At 50.4% G+C, this 23,020-nt stretch overlaps 1 protein-coding gene across 5 annotated transcripts in view; it reads right to left on the reverse strand.

The window, feature by feature from the left end:
• The window catches only part of LOC148651733 (ecotropic viral integration site 5 protein homolog), a 67,773-nt gene extending 48,450 nt beyond the window's left edge, over positions 1-19,323 (reverse strand). For 3 of the 5 annotated variants that reach the window (XM_088597741.1, XM_088597739.1, XM_088597740.1), the window contains exon 1: positions 607-839. In XM_088597741.1, coding sequence (XP_088453867.1) covers positions 607-758 — 152 coding nt within the window. In that variant the 5' untranslated portion in view covers positions 759-839. Of the gene's footprint in view, positions 1-606; positions 840-3,982; positions 4,038-4,453; positions 4,982-18,961 lie in introns of those variants that run through there. The other 2 variants (XM_088597744.1, XM_088597742.1) reach the window with 2 other exon arrangements.
• Between the last annotated feature and the right edge of the window lie 3,697 nt (positions 19,324-23,020).

A 23,020-nucleotide genomic window follows, 5' to 3' on the forward strand; every position in this document is an offset into this window, starting at 1 on the left:
TTTTCACTTGAGTTTTCAGAAGCCATTATTTGTCTCCGTTTCTCCATTTGCTCAGGTGATTTCGTCACTGGGCAGCCCCAGTGAGCACTCCGAAAACAACGAGCTTCCAAACCTTTCCCAACGCAAGCCGAGTCCCCAGATCCCAGAGCCTGGACTTTCCCACATCCTCCACCACAGCGCCACACTGAGCACAGCCAGGAGTGCTCTCCCTCCATCCTCTGTGTCCATCAGCTAGCCCCCCCGTCCCCCCCCGCTGAGCAGCGCCAGGCCCGGCCTGGTCACAGAGCAGTCACGCTGCCCAACTGCAGCTCCGATCCAGCCTGCAAATCCATGCCAGACCGCACAGCTCTCTCATGCCTGGGAACAGCTGCTCCTGGACTGTCCATCCCACTGGAAGCTAATTAGCACAGTCAGAAAAGAGAGAGTTGGGGCCACTGATCTCCAGAGGGAAACTACACAAGCAGGGCTAAAGCCTACTGTACGTAAGAGCAGGGATAATTAAATGCATTTGTCTTTGAAGCGGTAATAAAAAAAAGGCAACAAGACACAAGGCGCCGGAGCCGAAACGAGGCTCTGCAGCGGGTTTCTGGCGCGACGCCCCCCTACCTGTTCTGCTCCTCGAGCTTGGCGAGCAGCTCCAGCTCGTCGGGGCTCAGCTGCGCGGGCGAGGAGGGCGACAGCGCGGGCGTGGACAGCGTGGTGGAGGAGGAGGTGGTGTGCAGCGAGGAGGCCGACGGGCTGACCACCTGACTAGCCATTTGACCGACGCCGTGGGACACCGCGCTCTTCACCCATGAGAGAGTAGAACTCAGCTTTCCTGCAACCTTTTCTGTCGCCACCTACCGGGAGAAAAGAGCAGAGCAGAGCCAGGTCAGGAGCGCAGGGGCAGGGCTGGGGCTGCTCGCTGGCAGCGCAGAGCCAAAACCGAGGCGCCGATGAGCAGCCCCACCACGTGAAACCAGATCTGTGAAAGGCACGAGCACCACCAGGAAGAACAGCATTGTACTGCACCATGCCCTGTCATCATGGCTGCGTCAGCACACTTAAAACAACATTCAGTTTTATCATGTCGCCTCCTGCTAAAATGATAACCTCTTCCTTCCTAAAGCATACATCAGGTGTTGATAACGCACTTCGATCTATCTGTATGAGACTACAACGCCGACAATTTCTTATTATCCAGCCCATATTCTGCCTGTGGTCATAGCAGTGAGGCGTCTGATCAATGAATGAATCTGAATTCAGTACAAGAAAGATCAGAACACATCCTGGATATAGTTCATCTCCGAGCTCCTGGGTTTGATTCTGGACAGAGCTGCTGTCCGTGTGGAGTTTGCATGTTCCCCTCTGGGAGGGCGTTGGCAAGCTGTTTCTCATTTCTTCCCACTTTCCAAATGCATGCCGGCTAGGCTAACTGGTGTCTAATTATCTGCATGTCCCTTTCTTTCTTTCTTTTCTTTGATAAGCCGAGCGCAGATCTGTTAAAGGCGCCGAACCAAACGCACAAACAGGCCGTAACAGTCAGCAGCCATGAGGCTGAAAGGCTGGAGGAAGGCAGGCAGGCGCAGGGAAGCACTGCAGCTAGACCCCGGGGTCTGCCTATTCCCCAGGAAGGTTTCCGCCCTGGCCCTGTCCTCGCAGTGTGCGCCTCATCTGGCGTCCAAGACGCTGCTGAAGCCTCCGTCCGGCCCCCTCGAAACTGCGCCGAGGAGCTGGGGGCGCCAGGCACAGCCGCCAGGAGGAAGGAGGAGTGCCCGGCTGAAACCTGCCACAGGTCCACACGCTCTGCCCCAGCAGGAGGCGAGAGGTCACGCCCAGCGGGCCGCGCGGGGCTCACGGAGAAGGGGCTCATGGGGGCAGGAAGTCGCGAAGGCCCTCAGACGGACCCGGCGTTTCAACGCAGGCGGTTAAAAACCAGGCCGGCTGTGCTTAAGAACTGCTTTATTTTTCCCACAGATCCCGAAAAAAATCGCGACTTGCTCGCGTTTAAAGAACGTTTGCACAGCGTACAGATGTGCAGCGACGTTCGATAAAAGCCCCGAGGAGGCAGCAGGAGGTACAGGAGGGCAGCCAGCAGGTTGGTTTGTGGTTGACCCCGTCGCTGCATTTCAGCAACTTGCCCAATCGACTGCGGAGGACGCTTTCCAATTCAAATTCTACTCAGCCATCATGTTTTAAATGCGGGTATAGAAGACACAGCATGAACTGGCAGATCTCGCTTCCTGTAATGTGTAGAAAACATTTGCACAGCAAAAAATGGGGAAACTACAGGCGGTGGGGGGGGGGTACATCCTGATACTATAGTATGCAAAAATCTGCTGCTGTTGCAATTTGTACAGACAACACAAGCCTAGTGGTGACTGTGGTTACTCACTGTAAACCCTCGCTCAGGTGCTCTAACGTACTGCACCTACAGCAGACCGACCGCACACAAGAAACACACGAGAGACACTCCACACAGCCCCCCTCTGCCCCCCGCCCACGCCTTCTCACAAACCTGTTAAAGCTTAATCACTGTTGCACTACGGCTCTGCTTCAACAGCTTCAGCAGAGCTGGCAGAGGCCCTGGGAAGGTACATTTTCAATCAAGACGCTGTGAATTCTTAAAGGCAGGCGAAAGATCTCAGCTGTTTAGTTCCACAGTGGAAAAGAAAATCTGAGATATTTTGCTTTTATTTTAAATGTGGTCATTTTCACTGTTGCCAAGACACCTAAAACATTCATGTTTTCCAAAACAATCAGGGTTGGTTACAGTGTTGGGAACAGATGTTGGCCGTCAGCAGAAGTAAAAGTGGCACTCAATCTTCGCCTGTTCCACACTTTCCCACACTAAAACCAAGCCCGTCGCCTGTGCTGGGGTCTGATGCCTTGCTGTCATGCCCTCCTGATTGTGAAATGCCGCAGAAATGGTGGCAAAGAGAGGTCACAGCCTCTGTGGGCCTGGCCATCATCGGAACAAGCCGGCTCAGCTCTCTGTCAAGATGTGCTCCAGGTGGCTGCGAGCTAGTACAGCACAGGACAGCAGGGTAGGCCAGCCTAGCAGTGCTGCCAGTCCAACGACGAGACTGAAGTGTGACAGTTTTAGCAAGGAATGGCACGACCTTATGGATCAGTTGGAAATAAGCCGTTTAACAAAATTCTTCTTTAAAAGGAGAAGTCCCATAATGCAGGGAAGATCAAGGTCTTAGTTTACAAACAGTAATACGGTAGAATTCTAACAAGATTAAGATGCTTCTCGTTAGGTTTGTCGGATAACCCTTAGGCTCCTTTAGTTTGACTCCTGAAGCTTACACAACAGTCCAGACCCACTGTAAGAACCTTCAAACTAGATTACGTTCTACAAGACCTGCAGATAATTTATTAGCATCTCTACCGTGGCCATCAGTAATTTATCATGTATCACTACAAACAACGCACGTTTCAGGTGATCTAATTTTGGATTTCAAGTTATAGAAGGCAGCTCTCAGGATGCAGGCATGCTATCAGTTATTATCTACAGTGGTTAGGCAGCTAGCACTGCTAGCTAAAAGGTATTCAGCCCTTGGTTCGATTCAAGACTTGAGTGCTTTCTGTGTGGAGTTGGCATCTTCTCCCTGCATCTGAGTGGAGATTGTGTCTGCATGTCCTCCCACTTGGACATGATTCTGCTGTCCACATTAACTGGGGTCTCTAAATTGTCCTTAGGCGAGTGCCCTGTGACGGGGGTGGTCCCACATCGCTCTCAGGGATTATGGGATAGAATTCGGATTGCTGCAGCCCTCACCAGGAATACCAAGGAATTACCAGGAATCCCCACAAGGAATACCGACAATGGATGGATGGAGAGTTGTATGGCGAGTTGCATGAGATCAAAAACAAATTGGAGCTTCTTAATGTGACAAGTCTTCACAGAACACAAGCTCACAATAGTTACAATTGTTAATACGTACAAAATACCGATGCCTCTCAAGAGTCCAAAAAATGTGCTAAAATCATTACTTACCAGTAAGCCAGACGCATGTCACAGACAACCTTGCTCAATAAATATCCAAGACGAGCTGAAAACAAGAGCCTCTTTTTAAAAACGTGTTGAAAGCTTGCCCATCGTGAACTAGCAGTCCTGGCGAAGGATCTTCCTCAAGGGAACAAACAGCCGGATCTGACCCAGGATTTGAACCCACAACCTCCCAGTGACGAGTTCAGACCCCCGACTGCAGCTCCTCACTGTTGCCAGAAAGCCTTTGCAAAGCCCCTCCGTTCTCAAACCACAGAAGAACACTCCCGTTAGTCATATGCCATTCCGGGCGTCATTTAGGGTCAAAGTGCCCGGCTAACAATAGCTATCTTAAAGGCCGATGACAAAGTCTGCAATTCTGGCACGTGTGCTGTGTGTTCACTCCCAAAAAAACACCTCCCCCTCAGCAACAATCTTAGACATCTCTCTGCTCTCCCCTGGCCTTCAAGTGGAATTTACCTTCAGATAAGTCGACTGCAAGAAACTCCATCTGGTCTCTGACGGCACAAAAAAAAACACCTAACACTTCAAAACTGAAATCAGTATGACTACTACATAACCACAGGAATCACAATATTTGTCATCAGAGGGGAGCACCAGCAGGCCTTCAGCTTAACTTTCTGTGTGCGTTGAATAAAGAAATCCAAGATTGCGTTTCACAGCCTTTGGTTTTGCGATTTTATTGTCAGAAAAGCAGCTGCAGTACAAATAGATTCACCCAGTACGGCGCTATTTTTAGGAAGTCAAAACCACACGGATCGCAGTCCAAGCGCAGAGTCTCGGATAGTGCTGACTACGGAAAAGCTTCAAGTCTCTGTTCCTGCGAAACCTCTCTTTCTTTCTGCCTGGCCAGCCCAACCCCCCAGACGAATCTTCAGCGTGTCCCAGCCACTCAACACGAGCCCTGCGCTGCGCTGCTCAGTCTGCAGCAGAAACGGCTTTTTGGTTTCCGGATGCCTGGGAAACACAGCTGACCGGCGGTGCTCCCCGGCTCCTCCTTCTCCTCCTCCTCCTCCTCCTCCACAGCCGCAGCCGCGGGCGGACAGAGGCGGCTGGTCTGGCTCTGCGTTGAGCCCCTCCGAGCTGCCCCGCTCCTCCGGCCTGACCAGGAAGCCTTCGCTAGCTCGGCAGGCAGCGAATTCAAAGCAACAGAGGGAAGATGGGAAGGCTACTTCTTCCTGGGCGGCTGTGCGCCCTGAGGCCAGCGGCGATGTGGCCGCGCGGCACGAGCTCGGGGCCTCGGTGTGCCCACACAGCAGAAACAAAATACTGGCGCAGGTCTACGTACGCGTAGGGCTAAACTGGGAATACTTTAAAAGCCAGGAGAATTACAGAGCAAACAGAGGAATCATTCATCCTAACTCTCTCTCTCTCCTGGCACGTGCCCACAGTGCCCGCCCGCCCGTCTCCCTGGGCACAGGCAGGCCTCCCTGCACCAGAGAGGAGGGGGCCGCGCGCGGAAGAGCAGCTGCAGCCACAGAGCCAGCCCAGGGTCCGCCACAGGGCAGCGCGCTGCAGCCTGCAGAGCAGGAGGGTAGGCAAGGACCACGTTCAAGCCAAGAAGAAAATTAAAAGCAGCCAAGCCTGCTGTTTAACTGCCTTTCTGTCTTTATACAAAAATCTTTCCGACAGACTCCTTTTAAAGTCTGGAAAAACAGAATTAATAGAGGGAAAATATGTTCAAAGCTTTAAATATAGCTATTATTATTATATTAAAAACAAATCTGAAGTCTAATAAACTTTACAGAGCAAGTCCTGGGAATGAAAGCCTTTACACAGCCTGTGTGGAACCCCGCCCCGAGCAGCAGGCCAGCTGTGTGCAGTCCCAGTGGGGCTGGCCTGTCCCCCAGCAGCTGCACATGGCTCTGTGCTGAAACGCCAATACCAGCAGCTGTCCCTTCTAAAGGGAGGGCCCGGCTGCCTCTTTCTCTTTCTCTAGGGACGGAACACGTTTTTCCTTTTAAAAGGGAGGGGGCGAAACAACAAGGCAGTGAGTTATTTTTATTGCAAAACAACCCAGAGCTCCTAAATAACGGCACTCCTGCAACACAGAGAGAACAGACCTGCCTGCGTTAGTCACACAACAGCGGCCAGCCCTCCACAGCACCAGCCATCTGCGTTTACAGAACTGGCCTAAAAGAAAGGGACAGGAAATAACACTCGAACCGCAGAGTCAAGAGCAGGTTATTTAAAATCTTCTGCACAGCAAAAACGGTCTCAAACCCAGACCTCGTCACGCAAATCTCTCAGGTAGCACGTGACGCGTGAGGGAACTTTGATTTCGGAGACGAAACTAAAAATAAGTAGGCTAGGAGCAGCTACAGTTTAATACTTCCCGCTCGAGCAAATCAGCAATCAATAAGCCACTCCACTTTTGTCCTATCAACTGAACCACTAACACAGCATGACAAAATCACTCTGATCAAATTAGGCGAGAATTCTCTAAAAATAACACTCCCAGCCATGACTTCGCTGCATTACAGAGCAGAATTTCTGCTGCGAGTTACTGCATCGCCTGCTGTGTGTGTGAGAGAGAGAGACAGAGAGAGAGGAGGGGTGTGTGGAGGAGATGAAGAGAGAGACATAGCAACACACAGTAAAACAGGCCTTTGTCGTTCTGTGTTGATTTGTCTTAATAATATCCTTCACATTCTAATCAGCAGCTGCAGTCTCTAAATAACCTCCCATCCAACTGGATCAGGGATCAGTAGAAACCGCTCCTCACAAGCACTAAACAAATGAATAGGAGGGATGTTTATCCATTATGGTGGCAAAATGCAATTTTTAGGCTTCACTTCTGTGAAATTAAAAGATTAGCTTAATCACCACAGGGGGAGAGAAAAGGCATGTTCTGCAGTAAGGATTCGCTCATGTTCGATCAGAGGGGGAAAACGCAGATGCATTTTTCATTACCATTTCCTAAATGATCATTTATCATCGAATTCCTATCTACTGCACTAGCTCATAAATCCAAACGGAGTTTTACAGAAGCCACCCACTCCTAAAGGCGGCACAAAGGGCGATGACGTCCGACACGCGCGGACGGTCTCCTGCCTCAGGGCACGACGGACACGATCACTCGCACAGTCGGCCACTCTCCGCTGGGGCTGCAGGATAAGCCACTTCCCAGACAGTGTGCCACTGCGATACAGGGTACTGCACGCTCGTTTAGGTTTGAAAACACGGAGGAAGAGCCTTGCTGGAAAGCTACAAGAAGAAGACACCGTCTCGGGGGCAGGGCTGCTTGCGAGGTGTAAACAGGCGGCTGGCTTGGAGGGGCGGGTCAGGCTGGAGGAGTCTGCCTGCAAGTCCTCGCTCTCCCCAGCCTGCGGACCGGGGGTCTGCAACCGGGAGCGGAGACACAGGGGGTCCCCTGACCTCACAGATATAGGAGGGGTGACACAAGCGCATACGAAAAGCATTCAAATCAGCTATGATCAGAATCACATCAGGTTCTCTTTCATCACAAACCGGTTTATTCCCATTTTAAACATTTAACAAGAAAACAACTATCACATCTGAACCCTAAAACAGAACGTCGAAAAGGCTTACAGGTCAAAGTTCAGGTAAGGTTTCCCCACACAGTTACACATAAACCACATAGTCAATGAACTGCACACGTAAACTTTCCAAAATACATTCAGATTCACAGAAACATACACAGTTGCAAATCTTGCTTAGAACAGACATTCTTTTCATAGATTAACTCAGTGCCTGTACATGTTTCTCCTAAATACCTGAACTATAAACTGAAGTTTTCAAGCCACTGTGACTGAAGAGCAGATTCGTGCCAACATCTCTCACTCTGTCACTCTGAGAGTTGTGAAGTACTGGCGGCTGTATCATTTGAATTTTAAAGTCATACACCACAGTCCCCAAGGGGGTACACATTTCTAAAATGAAGTACAAATTGGCAGTCTGTACAGAGATGTAATGCCATCGTGTGCTGTGGTCTGCTCTGTTCAATTATTCATGGAAACGGTCTCACTGGGGCCTGACGCTTGCAAGCAGCTGGAGAGGATCCCACACACAACAGCTGAAACACTTCTATTAAACGTATCCCCCGTGGAACAGAGGTGTGCCGACAGCTTGCACTCCTTTCCTGGAGAAACAGTTACCAGGAACCTGCCTCATACCGCTGTAAAACCCAGCTTCAAGAAAACACATGAACAAGCACTGCGATGCCACAACTGCAGTCCTATTACTTACCGATAAAAACTTTCAACTGACTGCAGCAGCTCAGTGCTTGAGGTGATAGATAAGGCTCGGTTAAATCTTGTTTAAATACAGCAATGGATCCCAGGACCATCAATGTGATGCAACATTTAGGCTTATCATTCCAAACTGGAGTTCTAAAGAAACCGATAAGGGCACTGCATGGATTTCAGAACAGCAAGAAAGCAAACAATCAAATTTCCATATTTAGTATTGCAGAACAAAATAATGTTTACAAAGAGAGAGAGATGTTCAGCCCATCCACCTCGACTGTTTATTGGCAGTTCTCATCCAGCTGTTTCTTGAAAGAAACCAGGGTATCACCTTCAACTACAGAGAGTGACCATTTCCTATGGTCTCTCCGTCCATAAGGTACAACCTACACAGCATCTTTATTTCGTTACAGCACAGTTCACTTGAATACTAGGACAAGGGGACCAGCGAGGACAAAACTGAAAACCAAAGGATCGCTCTTTTATGATATGAGCTCACCCACAGACAGTAAGGAGCTGGGAACACAGCACTGCTAGCTTCAATACAGCACATTGAAGGTTTGCATCCCCTGTGCTTTTCGTAAAGACCTTCCAAGTCAAAGATGCCTTTAAAAAGCAGGACAGATTCAATGGAACTGAAAAAAGTAAAACGAACCATTTTTTTTTTTTTTTTTTAAGAAGTACTGCTTGGTAAGATGAGGCTCTGAGTTCAACAGGCTGAAGGCCTGCTTGGTCAGGGTTAACGCTTAACTAGATCTTTGAGGCCCATGCGCTGAGCACATGCAGTAAGTAGGTCAGACCCCCTCTTTTTTCTTTGCATCCCTGCTACTCCACATCAGAGGAGACTGCAGCTATTATCCTCCTTCACATCAATAGCAGGAAACGGAGGCCAGTGACCAGCAGCGTTATTCAAGCACAGCGTCCCCCATTCAGAGAGCACAGGGTCAAAAAGTCTCTCCCTCAGCCTAACATCTGCCTCGCCACTTTGTCATGAAGTCACCAGAAGCTAACAAGCAGCAGTACGTAGACGAATAAGGAGGAGCAGGACGAGGAGGAGAGTACTGGTTCCCGGGTCAGACTGCACAAGGGACAGTTTCGCAGTGTTTCAGTCTGTGGGCTGGAGGAGGAGGAAGTGCAGGCCGTCCAGATGTTCGACACAGATGTGCAGCCTTCCTCCTGTCCTGTCCAGACCAGCCCTGACAGCCCAGACAGGACACAGGAGGTCCGGCACACAGAAACACAGAGCTGCTTCCTTACCACACTGAATCAATAGGGGGCTTTGTTTCCAGACGGGCCTTGACAAGGGGCCAGTGTGGAGCGTTTCAATCACCCCGGAAAAGCTCCACACCATCTGAGCTGACAATTAAATTGACACATCCAACAGAAAACTACTCCCCGAGTTGCTTTCAGCCTTGGTTTTGAGAAATATCTAGTAACACGGCCGTGCAGTTTTTGTTTCCGTCTGAATAACGCACACTGGAAATTGCTTTTCTGTAAGGATTCAGGCCTCTCCCAAAGTAGTAAAACCCTAAACCTAAAACACTGATTAAAAAGATGAGGAAATACATCATTCTTCATTAAGGTGACATTTCAGTCTTTCGAACAGTGAGCAAACAAGGGATAACGACGGACCAGCTTCATCTCTACTGCAAACAGGCCACTGTAACTCATTTCTTCTCTTTGTACACCGGGTGGGAGATGCATGAAGAATGTCCTTTGTTTCTGCGCCATTCAGAACAATGCATTTCATTGTTCTGTAGACAGCGACCTCACGCTTGCTATGCGAGCCAATGAATCCATCTTGGATGGATAGAACATCCTCAGGGGGGACAAATTACTAGCTGCTCTTTTTCTCCGCAAGCAGCTATGAGTTCAAACTCTCCAGCAGGTCCATCCATTCAGCCACATCATGTGCATTTGCCTGCTCACTGCTTCACACTGGGGGCATGGGAGACCCTGTACCGACTAACACATTGAAGGCAAAAATATGAATCTGTCTGGCTATGGGGCATAATCTCAACAATCACTCAGTACCATCCATTACCCATGAAATCTCAGAAATCTTACCTTGACTACCTGAGCTACACTGTTTGTTAAAGCACGTTACCGGCGATCGGTTCAGCCGTTTCCCCAAAAGTTCTGGCTTTTGCAAAACTTCACTGTGCAGCAGGAAGCTCCGGAAACGTCCCTTTCCAGCTGCTCCACCACAACCCGCTCTACTGAAAACCCTCCTGGTGTGGGAGCACGTATCTCAACACATTACAGACACTCTTCAACCTTCAGCTGCTGCCTCCCGACGCGTGGAGTCAGTAAGAGGAGAAAACCACACAGCACTGGACCTGACTGCGTCATGAAACACTTCTTAAAGATAGATTTCGAAATAACTACTTAAAAGAAATAAAGCACCCTTTTAAAATGCAAGTGAAATTCCTGCATACTCAAGACCACAAAAAGCACTGGCAAGTAGGCAAAATAACTCATCTACAACCACCACGAACGGGACCGAAGGGCAATTCAGTTCAGATTAAAGGAAAGAAATGTGTGAAGCGCTGGGAAGAAGCCTCACACAGAACAAGACGAGGTGGAAGGACAGTTGAACTCCCAAGACGCCCCAGGCAGGAGCAGCTGAAACTCTGTCTTGGTCTGGATTCTCTGGATTAAGATCCGCGAGGAGAACCGGGATTTTCAGGCTGGCATTAGCACAGTTCTCCACCCCCTGAAGCAGCCTGACAGCGACGTCTTCTCAGCACAGCGAAGCAGCCACAAAGCCCCTCATAACCAAGAGCACGCCACCAGAGATCAGCCGCATACAGCAGTCTTGCAAAGACACTGCATCTGAAATACTCGGATGAACGAGTCCTGAATGTTCCCTAAGGTACAGCTATTCAGATCGTCACTGGAATACCACATAACAGGATCTAAAAAAAAGTTTCTTCTGTCCCTAAATGTCATCTGTCTGCAGTGTGAGAACTCGGAGACCTGACAGCTGTGCAAACACTTCCATGTTGTAGGGAAAAGGGTTTCCTCCTACAAGCACAGGATATCAGGACTTCTGATGGGTTGCTGAGGAGAGTTTAAGGTACATCTAAAAGGACTCGATCTCAAACTGTCTCCCCAAACTTGAATTCACTTTTGAAATAAGCCTGCCTGAACCCAGCGTACCACAACACAAGAGGCAACTGATCCGTTCCTCCCAGAAAGGCTCATACGTCTCCGCCGCTTTGCGAGTTCCTGAGCGCATTTCCAAGGAAGTTAACTCCGCACCCCTGCTCCTCCGTGGTGCCAAAAGGCTGAAAACCGATACTCTTGAGCGATTGCTGCCATCCTCTCATTTCGTACCTGGGGAGCAAACAGCAGCCTCCACCACAGAGCTCCACAGGCAGAGCCGCTGCAGAGACGCGCAGTTCACCCCCAAACAGGCCGCTCCAGCAGCAGGTCTGGAACGTCAACGCCCGGCCAGGACGTGAGTGAAGAGGGGTACATGTCCTCCTGCCCCCCCACACCCCCAGAGCTGCAGACAGGAAGGCACTATCGCTCCAGCCTATCCAGAGAGAAAGTGGGGCTCACTGCTGCGCTTTTCACAGACACCCCTCAGCCACTGCAGCCCTCACTCCCAAGAGGGGAGCAGGAACACCCCATTAATTCCCTGCCGTTTGCGAGACGCTCCCTTCAATAGAGCTGAGCATGCTCTCTGTCTGTCTGTCAGTCAACCCTGGGGAAGGGGTCATTCTTTTCAGCAGAGTGAACAAGCAAACCTCACCTGCCAAACGCATTAAATTAAATCACAACACAGCTTACAGCACGGCTTTTACTGAGGCTCCTGCATTTTATTTTTCAAGAAAGATGCGTTAAGAACACAAAACCCACCTCAACACGATGCCATGGCTGTTAAAAACACAATGAGAAAAAAAAAGCGATTTTGCAAATTATAGTTCTCGTGAGCCGCTGCAAGTGCCTTCAAAACTCCAATTTTGACAGGCTAGAAAAACATTTCAGCTTCAGCCAGAACCATCCCGACACTCGAGCTCAGGAGATTTGAAATGCAAATCACTGATGACTAAAAAATAAACTTGCTTTTTCAGACTCGAATCGCTCTAACAGGGCTCTTCCTCGTGCAGGATGTGACCAGTGTGGACTCATCTGTAACCAGACACACAACTACCACCTCACACTACTAGCCCTACAATTTGACCTAACAGGAGTGCACAGTCTTAACGTCAACTCAGTCAGGAAGCCTCACAGCCGTTAAACCTGGAGAGGGCTGGAGGCCTAACCTCCAGAAATCAAAAGACCACAGCCTGATACCCGAGTCGACGTGACCACGACACAGTAAATTACACATAAACACCAGCACTAAGCAATAAAACATTCACATTAAGGCCCTCAGCAAGAACATTTGAATGCACGCAGTGTTGAACGTTTTAAAACACCACCTCTGCCCCTGCAACTTTCTCCTCCTCACGCTGATGCGAGCGCAACGTTTCCGCGTTTATCGTCGGAACGGGCTCGCAACCATCAGTCAGGCTCCTCCGGCAGACAACCCGTCATCACCCGCAGCTCCAGACCAGCCCCCCGGCGGCCCCCAGCTCCGCCAGTCTGTTTTCGAGACGCGTCCGAGCAGGCCCCCCGCTGGGGGTCGGGGACGGCACGCCTCGCACCGCGCGCCGCCCCGCAGGGGGAAACACAACCCAGCCCACCCGCGGGAACGAGAGGCGTAGGGCGACGCGGGCTGCCCAGACTTGCCCACAGCACAGCGGGGGCTCATGCCCACAGCACCTGTGCCACTTCGCCCACTCGCGCCAAGGCGGCTCTTTCCTGGGACTTCCTCTTGCTCTGAATCAGACGGGGGTGGGCGAAGACGTGGTGGAATGCATCTTAAAAAAGCTCTTCTCTTCTCTTCTCGCTGCACGAGCCAGCGCTCGTATCAGCCGCCATCTAATTGCGACCGCAGCGAGGTGTGACCGAGCGCCGCGCGGCCTCAACGGCTCTTCCTCCCGTCCGGGGCGCCGACGATGAGGAACAAGTTCCCTGCCGCCAGGCAGGAGGGGGTCGGGGCGCAGGTCCTCGCCTCGGCTCCGTTGCTGGGGTGGGAGGCAGCGGATCGGGGGAGTTTGCCGAGCCACTGACACACCAATCCAAAAAAAAAAAAACCCAAAACACAGCCCTGCTCCCTTTCTCTCATCTCGGAAACACAGCCTGGAAATGCAAACCCCTCCCAGCGCAGGCAAATCGGCGTTTGGCTTCTGCATTGGGCCACCGTGCCCCGGCTGCAGGACATCCATCTGCAGGGCAGTGCTTAAAGCTGACAAGAGCACTCACAGAGTCCATCACAGCCCAGACCTTCATGGAGTTACAGCAGCTGTATCATCATTAAGGCGGCCGAGTCAGATCAAGTCACTGCAGTGCCCATTGAATCTGAGGGGTCAATAGCTTTAAAACACCATATTGATTCAGCCCTTTAATGAAAACGTTTTGTCTCGGCATGTTAAATACAGAGCACACAGAGTGCACGGCCACCACAGTTTCAACTCTGCTGAGAAGTCGTACCTTTTTAATTGAGCAGTCACGAAAGGCTTAAAAGAATCATCAAGTTTTCAAAGGATATCATCATATTATTAGTCTTCAACCAGAGAATCTCATAGCAGACTAATCTGCTATTGACATTCTGAAGCCATCAGGTTGCTGGTACAGTACATATATAATTAGTGAAAAATTCAAGTGAACTTCAATGCCAACCAATCTTACGATGCACCTTTGAAGTCTCCGACCAAGCTCTGAAAAATGTGCTCTTCTCCCGAGTCGTGATTTTTAATTCACGAAGTGAAAAGCAAATACATTCATCAGTAACTTTTATAGAGCTTGGATACTTTAGTGGGTTTTTCTTTGAAATACACTCTTTAAAAATTGTTTGCCATTGCTGTGGTTGAAGATAGTGTAGTATCACCACTGGTGACGCTATTTTACGCTAAAAAGGTCCGATTTCAGCTGCGCACAGACACGACTGTCAGTACCAAGCACAAGGCCTGGACAGCGCACTGAAACAAAGTTGGAGAGGGGAAAAAAAAAAACTACACATCTACTGTTTCATTAACAATTCTGATCTGCCTGTGGCAACACAAGTACAGGGGAGGGAACCTGATTCCACAATTGACTCTCCAAGAGAGCAGGGTATTTAAAAAGCAAGAACAGGAGACACACACAGAGAAGTCCAGAACGAGCTTCCGAGCCGTGTTACTGAAGGGCCGGGCGGCTGCCTCTCGTTTGTAACTGTTCTCACGTTCCCCGCAGGGATGAGCCGGGCCAGTCCTGCCACTGGGAACCTCGTCCTACAGAGGGTAATGAGTCATAAAACACACCGCCTCAACTGAAGGCTTTTCTGATCCTACATGTGCAGATGTAAGCCCAGCTCTTCCCACCAGAGGTTTCCCAAGAGGTTATTGCCTCAGTAGGAAAGTATGATGGCTTTATAACTGGCGCCTGCTCACACACAAGTTTGCAGCGTCCCGGGGCGTTCAGAAAGCAGCACAGGCGCGTCAAAGCTTCGTCGCCACACGGGCCGAACGGAGACCACGGGCAAAGGGACTGGGCACGGTTACGTTCAGAGGTGCAAGTGAAGAAAAGAAGACTCTGGTCATTTGCTAAAAGGAAATTAATAATGGCTCCGGAAAAAAAAAAAAATCACGCCATAATGTCCCGGAGAACAAGCCGGTCTTCACATCTACAAGAGTGCAATGAAAACCTAACTGCTTGTAAGGGCTAAAAGGCTACATTAAACCTCCCATGTGCACCAGACACGAGGAGACCTTGGGCCTAGCTGACTACAGAAAACTAACGCCAGTGAAGGCAGAATGGAGTGGTCCAGGAAGACACCAACAAGATATGCTACTGGGCGCCTGGCCAAGAGCCTGAAGCAATGATTTCTTTCCGTGACCAAAACTGTACGAGAAGGAAACTATGAAACTTAGAAACATTCTGTGTTCTGTAGCTCGGGGAGTGAAAACCTACAACAGCAAAGATTTTTCTTATTCCTGTAACTGGAGACACTAGATTTTTTTTTTTTGCAGAGGTGACACAAGCTAACCAAGCTCCTACAAAGAAGAATGTGAACCAGGAAACACACCGAGCCAAATGAACAGTTAGCATACCGATACAGCACATTATCCCAAAGCAAAACCCATCCTCTCAGACGCTCAAATTTCACAACGGGCTGCAGTACTCAATAATCTACATACAATTCTGTATTTCTGTTTTGGCAACCAGCTGATGAACCAAGTCAGCGTCTCCTCTCGTTTGCCTGGTGACTCCTGACACTGATCGAGCAGCAAACTACGCTTGGGTGGAGTACAAGGAAGTACCACCATTCCCCCCACACCGACAGCAGCTTCTTCATCAGCGTCAACACAAACGCCAAGAATGGCATCAGTGGAGACTGCTTGGAAATGCATTTAAAACCGAGAGGAGGAGAAACTTCTGCACCCGTAGAGCTCCGGAAGTATTGAACCAGCTACCCAGCCATGTTACTGAAGCCGATACACGAGTGTCTTTCAATAAACAGCTGGAAGAATTCCTTGGATCAATTAACTACTAACTACCAAACTGGCTGGATGAGCCGATGGACAGAAACACTACAGTAACCTTGTTAGTAGTGTCTTAGCTTGTGGGGTGACAATACAGGAATGAAGGATTTAACAGTGTGCCTTTCCAGTACTCATGATCACCCAAAGAAAACACAGTCCGACTGCTGCCAATCAGGACCCCCATGAAGTTGGAGTCCTCCTAGAAATGTTTAATCTTTGCATTTACCTGAAATTATCTTCACTTATCATCTAGATTTTGAACCATTTTCTTTTCTGCAATTGAAAAAAAGACCTGTACTGATGGAGAAGATACCACTGACTGAGCACACTACTGAGCACCCTTTCATTTTCTTCCTTTACTGGAAAGAAACAACTAAGAAACAAAACCAGAGAGACTGCAACCAGGAGATGATTCAAGACCTGTTCTTCTCCCGCTGTAGGGACTCCAAAGACACACAAACTGCAGCTCGAGGCCGAGAAACAAACCAATCCATTTAATCTGATCTGTCTGTAGCAAAAAAAAAAACAAGACGTTCGCCAACACCTTCCATTCTCAGCCACCTGCGATGAGCCGAGTGAGGCTATCAAATGTTCCCCGGCAATTCATTAGGACAAGCAGAAACCTGACACACTGCGCCTGAGCACCAGCTCGCTGTAAGTGGATCCACTCTCATCCAAGTGAGAGAGAGGAACAGGAGGAGGAAAACAAAAAAAAACAGCCAGTTTCTGGCCCTGAATGCAGGCCTCTGTCTGCGCCGCGCTTGATGCGGGGATACCACCAGGCCGACCCCCCTGGGCGTCAGGAGAGCAATACAGTACTGACCACTAACCCTCTCCCTGTAGCGCTGTCCCTGTCATTATGCAGGGCCCCTGCAGCCCCCATTAGGAGCACGGGCACCTGGGGACACAGACAAGGGCGACGCAGCGAGCACAAGAGCCATGAGGGCAACGCTCCGCCCATGAGGGCAACGCTCCTCAGCCCAGGGCTCCTGCGCTGCTGCCTCAGCCCAGGGCTCTCTGCTGGACCTCGGCCGCATGGCTCCCCAGACCACGAGTCCTGCGAGTCTACCCCACGCCTTCCTCACCTGGCCAAGCTGCTTCGCTGCGATAACACCGCCCAGCGCCGACTGGGAAGCAGCTGACTGAGAGGAGGAAAATAACTGTCGCTTCGGATAAACATCAGTGACGGTTCTTACTGGAGCTTTTAATGCACCGGCCTCTTGTCTCATCAGAGCGCTCTGCAGTCTCTCTGTATGACAGCATGCAAAGCCGGAGAAGCCCTTACTAAAGACTATTCAATGGTCACTCAAATACCGTGGATTTATCAGCCTTTCCAGGAATGTAGCGGGTCAGTGCTTGCAAAAGGCAGAAATATTTCAGTTCCAGAAAAACAAAAGATAAGGTGAAAAACTAGAAAGATATTATTGTTACAGCTTTAGGTGACTGAGAAGCGTCTCTTCGATTTTTGATAAGGTTTGTGACATTTGGCAGAGTAAACACTTCTAGCCTCAAAGCAAAGAGGATGTTTGCTGAGGTCTGGGGGTCCCTGGAGCCGAAACAATTGTTAAGTTGACCTTCGGTAACCTAGGTTAAGTTGAGCGCTAATGATTATCAGTGAGGACTACAGAAACACAATACGAGGTCACGTTAAGAGACAAAGAAAAGAGAATAACAGGGGAAGCAGGGAACAAGGAGAGGAGAGACAAACGTCCGGAGGAGGTGGGACTTGAGGCTTGCGCCAGGCGAGCGCCCCCACTTCATGATCATCCAAACCGAACCTGACAGACGCACCCTTCACAGAAACACACGGCGAGGCAAAAGAAGCCCGGAGGGTGCCCTTTTATTTCCAGCAACCTTGCTTCGCCAGTCGTCTGTTCCGCCGGCGCCCCCAGGGCTGCCCCCTCCTGCCGCACTCTGAAACGCCTCGTTTCTTGTGCTGCGAGTTTCAACTGCAGCGACTGTGAGGTGCGTGTTTACAGACAGAATAACAAGGAAGGAAAATTTATGACCATGCCCACAAAAAAAAAAAACTCACACAGAATTAGCAATTTGTCATTTATCAAGGGCTACCCATATGCCTAGGAACTTATTTATTAAGGGTTTTACACTGAATTTGCGCCGTCTGTACCAGTCCTCCAACAGACACACACACACAACTTGTTTTTGAGATGACGTCACCTATCCCTGACGTAGTTACGTGGTGACGTAGATATTTGCTTCAAAATAGCGTTGTCCGAACTAATGACGGGCTTGTTCAAATAAGTCATGTCTTATTGTTTGTTTTTTCACCCCCAAGAACGAGCAATGCGACCCGAGGCCAAGTGGACTCGCTTGACTTGTTTCCTGCAGGCTGGGGTAAATACCGGCCGCGGAGAAGCTCCGAGCCTCCAACAAACTTGGTCTGGACTGGTGACTGCAGCCCTACTGCTGCTGCTGCTTAAACCCCGTTTTTTTTTTAAAAAACAAACAAACAGTTCAGTCTGTCGTCTAGAAACAGCGCTGTGCCGTCTCCTCTTCCCGAGGAAAGACAGACGTGTCCAGGCGCCGACAAACACAGACAGGTGTGTAAACACCCCTGTTGGATCAAGGCGCAGTTCTGGGCCGATTCCTGAAGACCCAAGGAAGAACCCCCCCCCCACACACACACACACAGCGAGAGACTTTTGTTTTCCAACATATGTAGGAATCATAAGTGTAAGTATCCGCGAAGTCACAGAGAAGAAGAGGCGATGCGCCCAACCGGCGCTGAACCCAGCCGAGACGGCCGGCGAAATGTCACGTCTCTTGGACGAGCCGGGGAAAGTGTGGCAGCCCGGCCTAGCAGCAGCAGAAGGGGGGGAGAGCAGAGGCTGCCGTCCGCCCCTCACTCCCGTCGGCAGCGGCGGGTCTCGGACTGGTGCGGCCGGGGGCCCCGGCGCAGGGACGGGGCGGGGGGGGGGGACAGAAACGAGGCGCCCAGCCGGATTCCCCGCAGCTTACATCACCGGGGCAGGGTGCCCGAAACCAGCCTGCCCCGACAGACGAGTCTTTCCGTTTCAGCGTATTCTGGGGGATATGTGATCCCAGCTACACAAAACACCCACCCGTCAACGGGAGTCTCTCTCTCTCAGAGTAACAGTGTCACCCGCCCGCCCGCCCCGACACCCACAGAAGAAGGCATGTCCAAAACAAACCCGTCTTACCTTGGAAGCGTTGTACAAATCCCACGCTTTTCAAATATTAACTTTCCGCCCAGCGCAGAGCCATACTCCTGGCCTCCCCGCCCCGGGAGCGCACAGCTGCTGTACTCGGAAGGGTAGCGAAGTTCAAAGCCTGCTCCCCCTCCCCATACACACACGCACACACCAGCGCCGCCGCCTGCTCTCCCCGATCCGCTTGCGAGTTTTTTTTTTTCCCACACTCCGGCCGGCCCGACTCCCCTCCTGCTCCACGACCCGAGCGCCCAGCGGCTCCAGCAGGCAGGCAGACCCGCACCAGGCATGCGCCCCAGTTAAAGGGGCAGGGACGCGGCTTAGAGAGGCGCCTCCTCCCGGCGCACAGCCCGACCTACACTCACCCCCCGGCCTCTGGGAGCCTTCCGGCGCGTCGCTCGCTTTCGACACGGGGCAGGGGCTCGGCTCAGCCCGGGCGGAACACCAGTCGCCTCCGCCGGCCCACCCCGTGGGAAAAGAGCGGAGAGGAGGAGGGGGGTGGGGTGTCTGTGTGCCACCAAACCTACTCTTCCAGTTTGACGCGGAAGCTGTGCGTTGTGAATGCACATGACGAGTCACTCTCTGCTTTGTCTGGACACACCTCTGCCGGTGGGTTTTTCGGACCCGTGACGAAGCGTCCCCAGGGCGCGTCACAGCTGGTGGGCCTGACCGGCCGACAGCCCTGTCCCGGCGGGTGTCACGCCCCACAGCCCCCCGGCGCACGGCCGGTGGGAGACACTGGTGTCGGGGCACGACCTCGGTGCATCCAGACCTAAGTCGGAACATTCAATTATAGCACCGATTAATGTATTCTTTTTTTAATGAAATCGTGCTGTCGCCAGGGTGTCTTCGGGCTTCTCCGGTCGCTATGCTTGTTGGCACTGCCCTGTCCGACCCGGGCTCGGCGGCTCAAGTCTGTGCCACGTATGTCTGTAAGGAATGGTGTCGCTCGCCTGGCAAGTGGAGGAGAACAGCCCGTTTTGGGGCTAACAGCAACATTATGGTAAAAAAACAAAAAAAGACTTATTCTTGTACAGCACGCTGAGAAGTCAAGCAGATCTCCTACCGGAGCGGTGGCTCTGTGGCTCAGGATCTGCGCCTGTGGCTGGAAGGTTGCCGGTTCAAATTCCGCGGCCGGCAGAGGAATCCTACTCTGTTGGGCCCCTGAGCAAGGCCCTTTACTCCAGCTGCTCCAGGGGTGCTGTATAAATGGCTGACCCTGTGCTCTGACCCCCAGCTTCTCTGTGTGTCTCGTGGAGAGCAAGCTGGGGTATGCGAAAAGACAAATTCCCAATGCAAGAGATTGTATATGGCCAATAAAGTGATCTGATCTCATTTAACTTTCTCAGTACAGACTTCCACATGCCTGTCAGTGTTTTGGAAAGGTTTTTATATTTGTCACTCCATTTGTGGAAGAGCAGTGAGGACTGTGGACTCTAGTCACCAGAGTTTCGGGGGACTCCAGTCCTAAATGGGGGCACTGCTGTTGTACCCCCGAGCTAAGCCCTTCTCCTAAATCACGCCAAGAAATGTCTGGCTTTATAATTAGATCTCAGGACCAACAAGACAATATTTGTTCTCGACTGGTATTAAAGACCTGGGGTGGAGTGTGTAATTATTTTGTATTTTCTTTTTTCTTTGTCAGCAAGTGCCAGACCTAAGCTGGCTATTGTCATATATACTGTATTTGCTATCATCTTGTTTCCCAGGTTAGTGTTGAAAGATGTGTGACGTCAGGGGTGCTGTGCTGTGTTGCTAGGTGGCTTTGCAGACACAGTTAAAAACCACCTGACAGCCCATGTAACTTGACCAGGTTAAAGTTTTCAGGTGGGTCCAGCGCTGTTAAAAACTGAAGTGTAACTTTAAGAGGTCGAGGTAAAGATAATTGATTCTGTACAAATATGATAGTAACACTGCAGTCCTGTGCTTGATACTAATCTAATATAGCTCTACCAACTCTGCAAAAGAGTCAATGTCATAGCGCCCTCTGTTGGTGATTCTTGCACACAGCCAGACATGACCAATCGACAGTACAAAACAATGGGGCACCTTACAATAGGCTACAATACAATACAACAGTTTAAGTTGTACATTAGTGAGGCAGACCCTCCGTAATGCGCCCAGATCATCTGAATATACACCTCTGGGGCACCATTTTCCACCTCAATTAGGGTTTATGGAGCTCAGTGGGTCGAGCAGATTTGCGCAAGGCCAACTTGAGATTTCAAGTTCTCACCTAAGGAGTCTTGAGAGCTGTGCCACTGGCATCTCTGGGAATATAAACAGCAGAGGGGGGCTCTGCGGAGCTCTCCACGGCCTGTTCGACTGGAGTGTGAACGGCCGGCATGGTCGCAGGCGGTTCACCTGGAGTCATTAAGAGTCCAGGGTGGGAAGAAAACCAGGAGACGTGGCGATCCTCCAGGATCAGGAGTGAATATCACAGGGACTGTCTCTAGGCCATGCAGCTGCCTGCTCCAGACTTGCATGACACAGCATCCGCAGCCTGGGGTGGCCTCTGCGCCGCGGCTGGGTTCATGATCAGCTCCACCCTGTACAACCCTGCGCTCAGGACGGACCTCAGTGATTAGCAGGCCTGTCAGCTGCTCTGGCAACTAGAAGGAAGGCCACAGGAATAAAAACAGTTTCAAAAACACTGATGGTAGTGTTCCTTAAAGCCCTCAGGAAAGATACCTGGTTTCTGTGACTCCAGTTGTTTTTTCTCCATGAAAGGTTAAATGCAGTGACTGCTGAAAGGCTTGGTCATGCTGTCACCTGGACAACTGGACGATAATGTGGGAGCAGAACAAATAAGATACATTTAGGGTGCTATTTGAAATAACTATGGATAGACCACTCAAAGTCCTTCAACACTGGGACGACAGGACCTGAGGCATAACGCACAGTTGAATGACTTCTTTCAGAAAGGGGATTTCAATCCCAGAAAACAGTTGGGTGGATAAGTAATAATTATACGTTCCTCCCATTCCCACTGGATCCCAGAGATCTTCACAAAGATCGGCAGCACTGGGGTCAGCATCTGGGGTGCTGTCTGTGTGGAGTTTGTGTGTTCTTCCTGCGTGTGCGTGGGTTGTCCTCCGGGCGGTCCAGGTTACTCCCACGGTCCACAGGCACACTGATAGGCTAACGTCTGGGAAGGCCAGCCCCGGTGTGAGAGTGTGCCCTGAGATGGACAGGCGATCGCTCCAGGGTGGACTCAGGAGCAGGTGTGGTGTGTGAGGCTGGGCCTTCTGTCATTCAGGAGTGATCAAGATGTACAACAGTTCAACGACAAATTGACAGAAAAGCATGATTATTTTTTTTTTTATTCTAGCTGGCATAAACAAATTGCATCGGTCTGACAGTTTAAAAATCGTCCAGTGGTATTTACATTCCCCTGCGCACGGGCGGACTGCGCAGCTGTATCAGTAGGTGGCGCTGCTGGACAAGACGATAGTTTGTATTTCCGTGCAAGCAGACTTCTAAGAAGTCTGATGTAAAAACATCGTCGTGTCGCGCTGGGTGAATTGTCTTCTGATTGATGGTTTACCCTGGCTGTCAGTTACATAGTCGTCCCCATTTTTCATTAACTGCGTAACCATAATTCCTGTAACCAGTCTCCAAAGTGTTTTCCGAGCTAACTGCCATTCACGAAGGGAATGTTGAGTAATCAAGGATAAAAGACCGTGAGAAAAATCCTAATGAGAGAATAATGAGACTAATTGTTTCATTGTCTTTTCTGGTTGGACCAAAAATCGGAAACACCAGCTCTTCTTTGAGAGCCCTTTCCGTGCTTCCTCGAGTGACTGCAGCACCTCGATTGTTAAGAATGTAGTGAAAAACACAGAGAAATCGGGGTCTTTCCACGCTGAAAAGTAGAGAGAAAAAACACAACGTGTAACACATCACATTGACTGTTAACGATCAATTAAAGCACTGACAACGTTGCTGTAGTAAAGTTTTCCCACAGAGTGGGCTGGGAGACTGCAGTCTGGGACCCCCCAGTAATACTGAAAAGTTGTCATGCAAGAATTAACTGTGAGCTAATTCAAG

This window comes from Lepisosteus platostomus, chromosome 11, assembly GCF_059453375.1.
Source record: "Lepisosteus platostomus isolate fLepPlt1 chromosome 11, fLepPlt1.hap1, whole genome shotgun sequence".
In the NCBI taxonomy this organism is placed as follows: domain Eukaryota; kingdom Metazoa; phylum Chordata; class Actinopteri; order Semionotiformes; family Lepisosteidae; genus Lepisosteus; species Lepisosteus platostomus.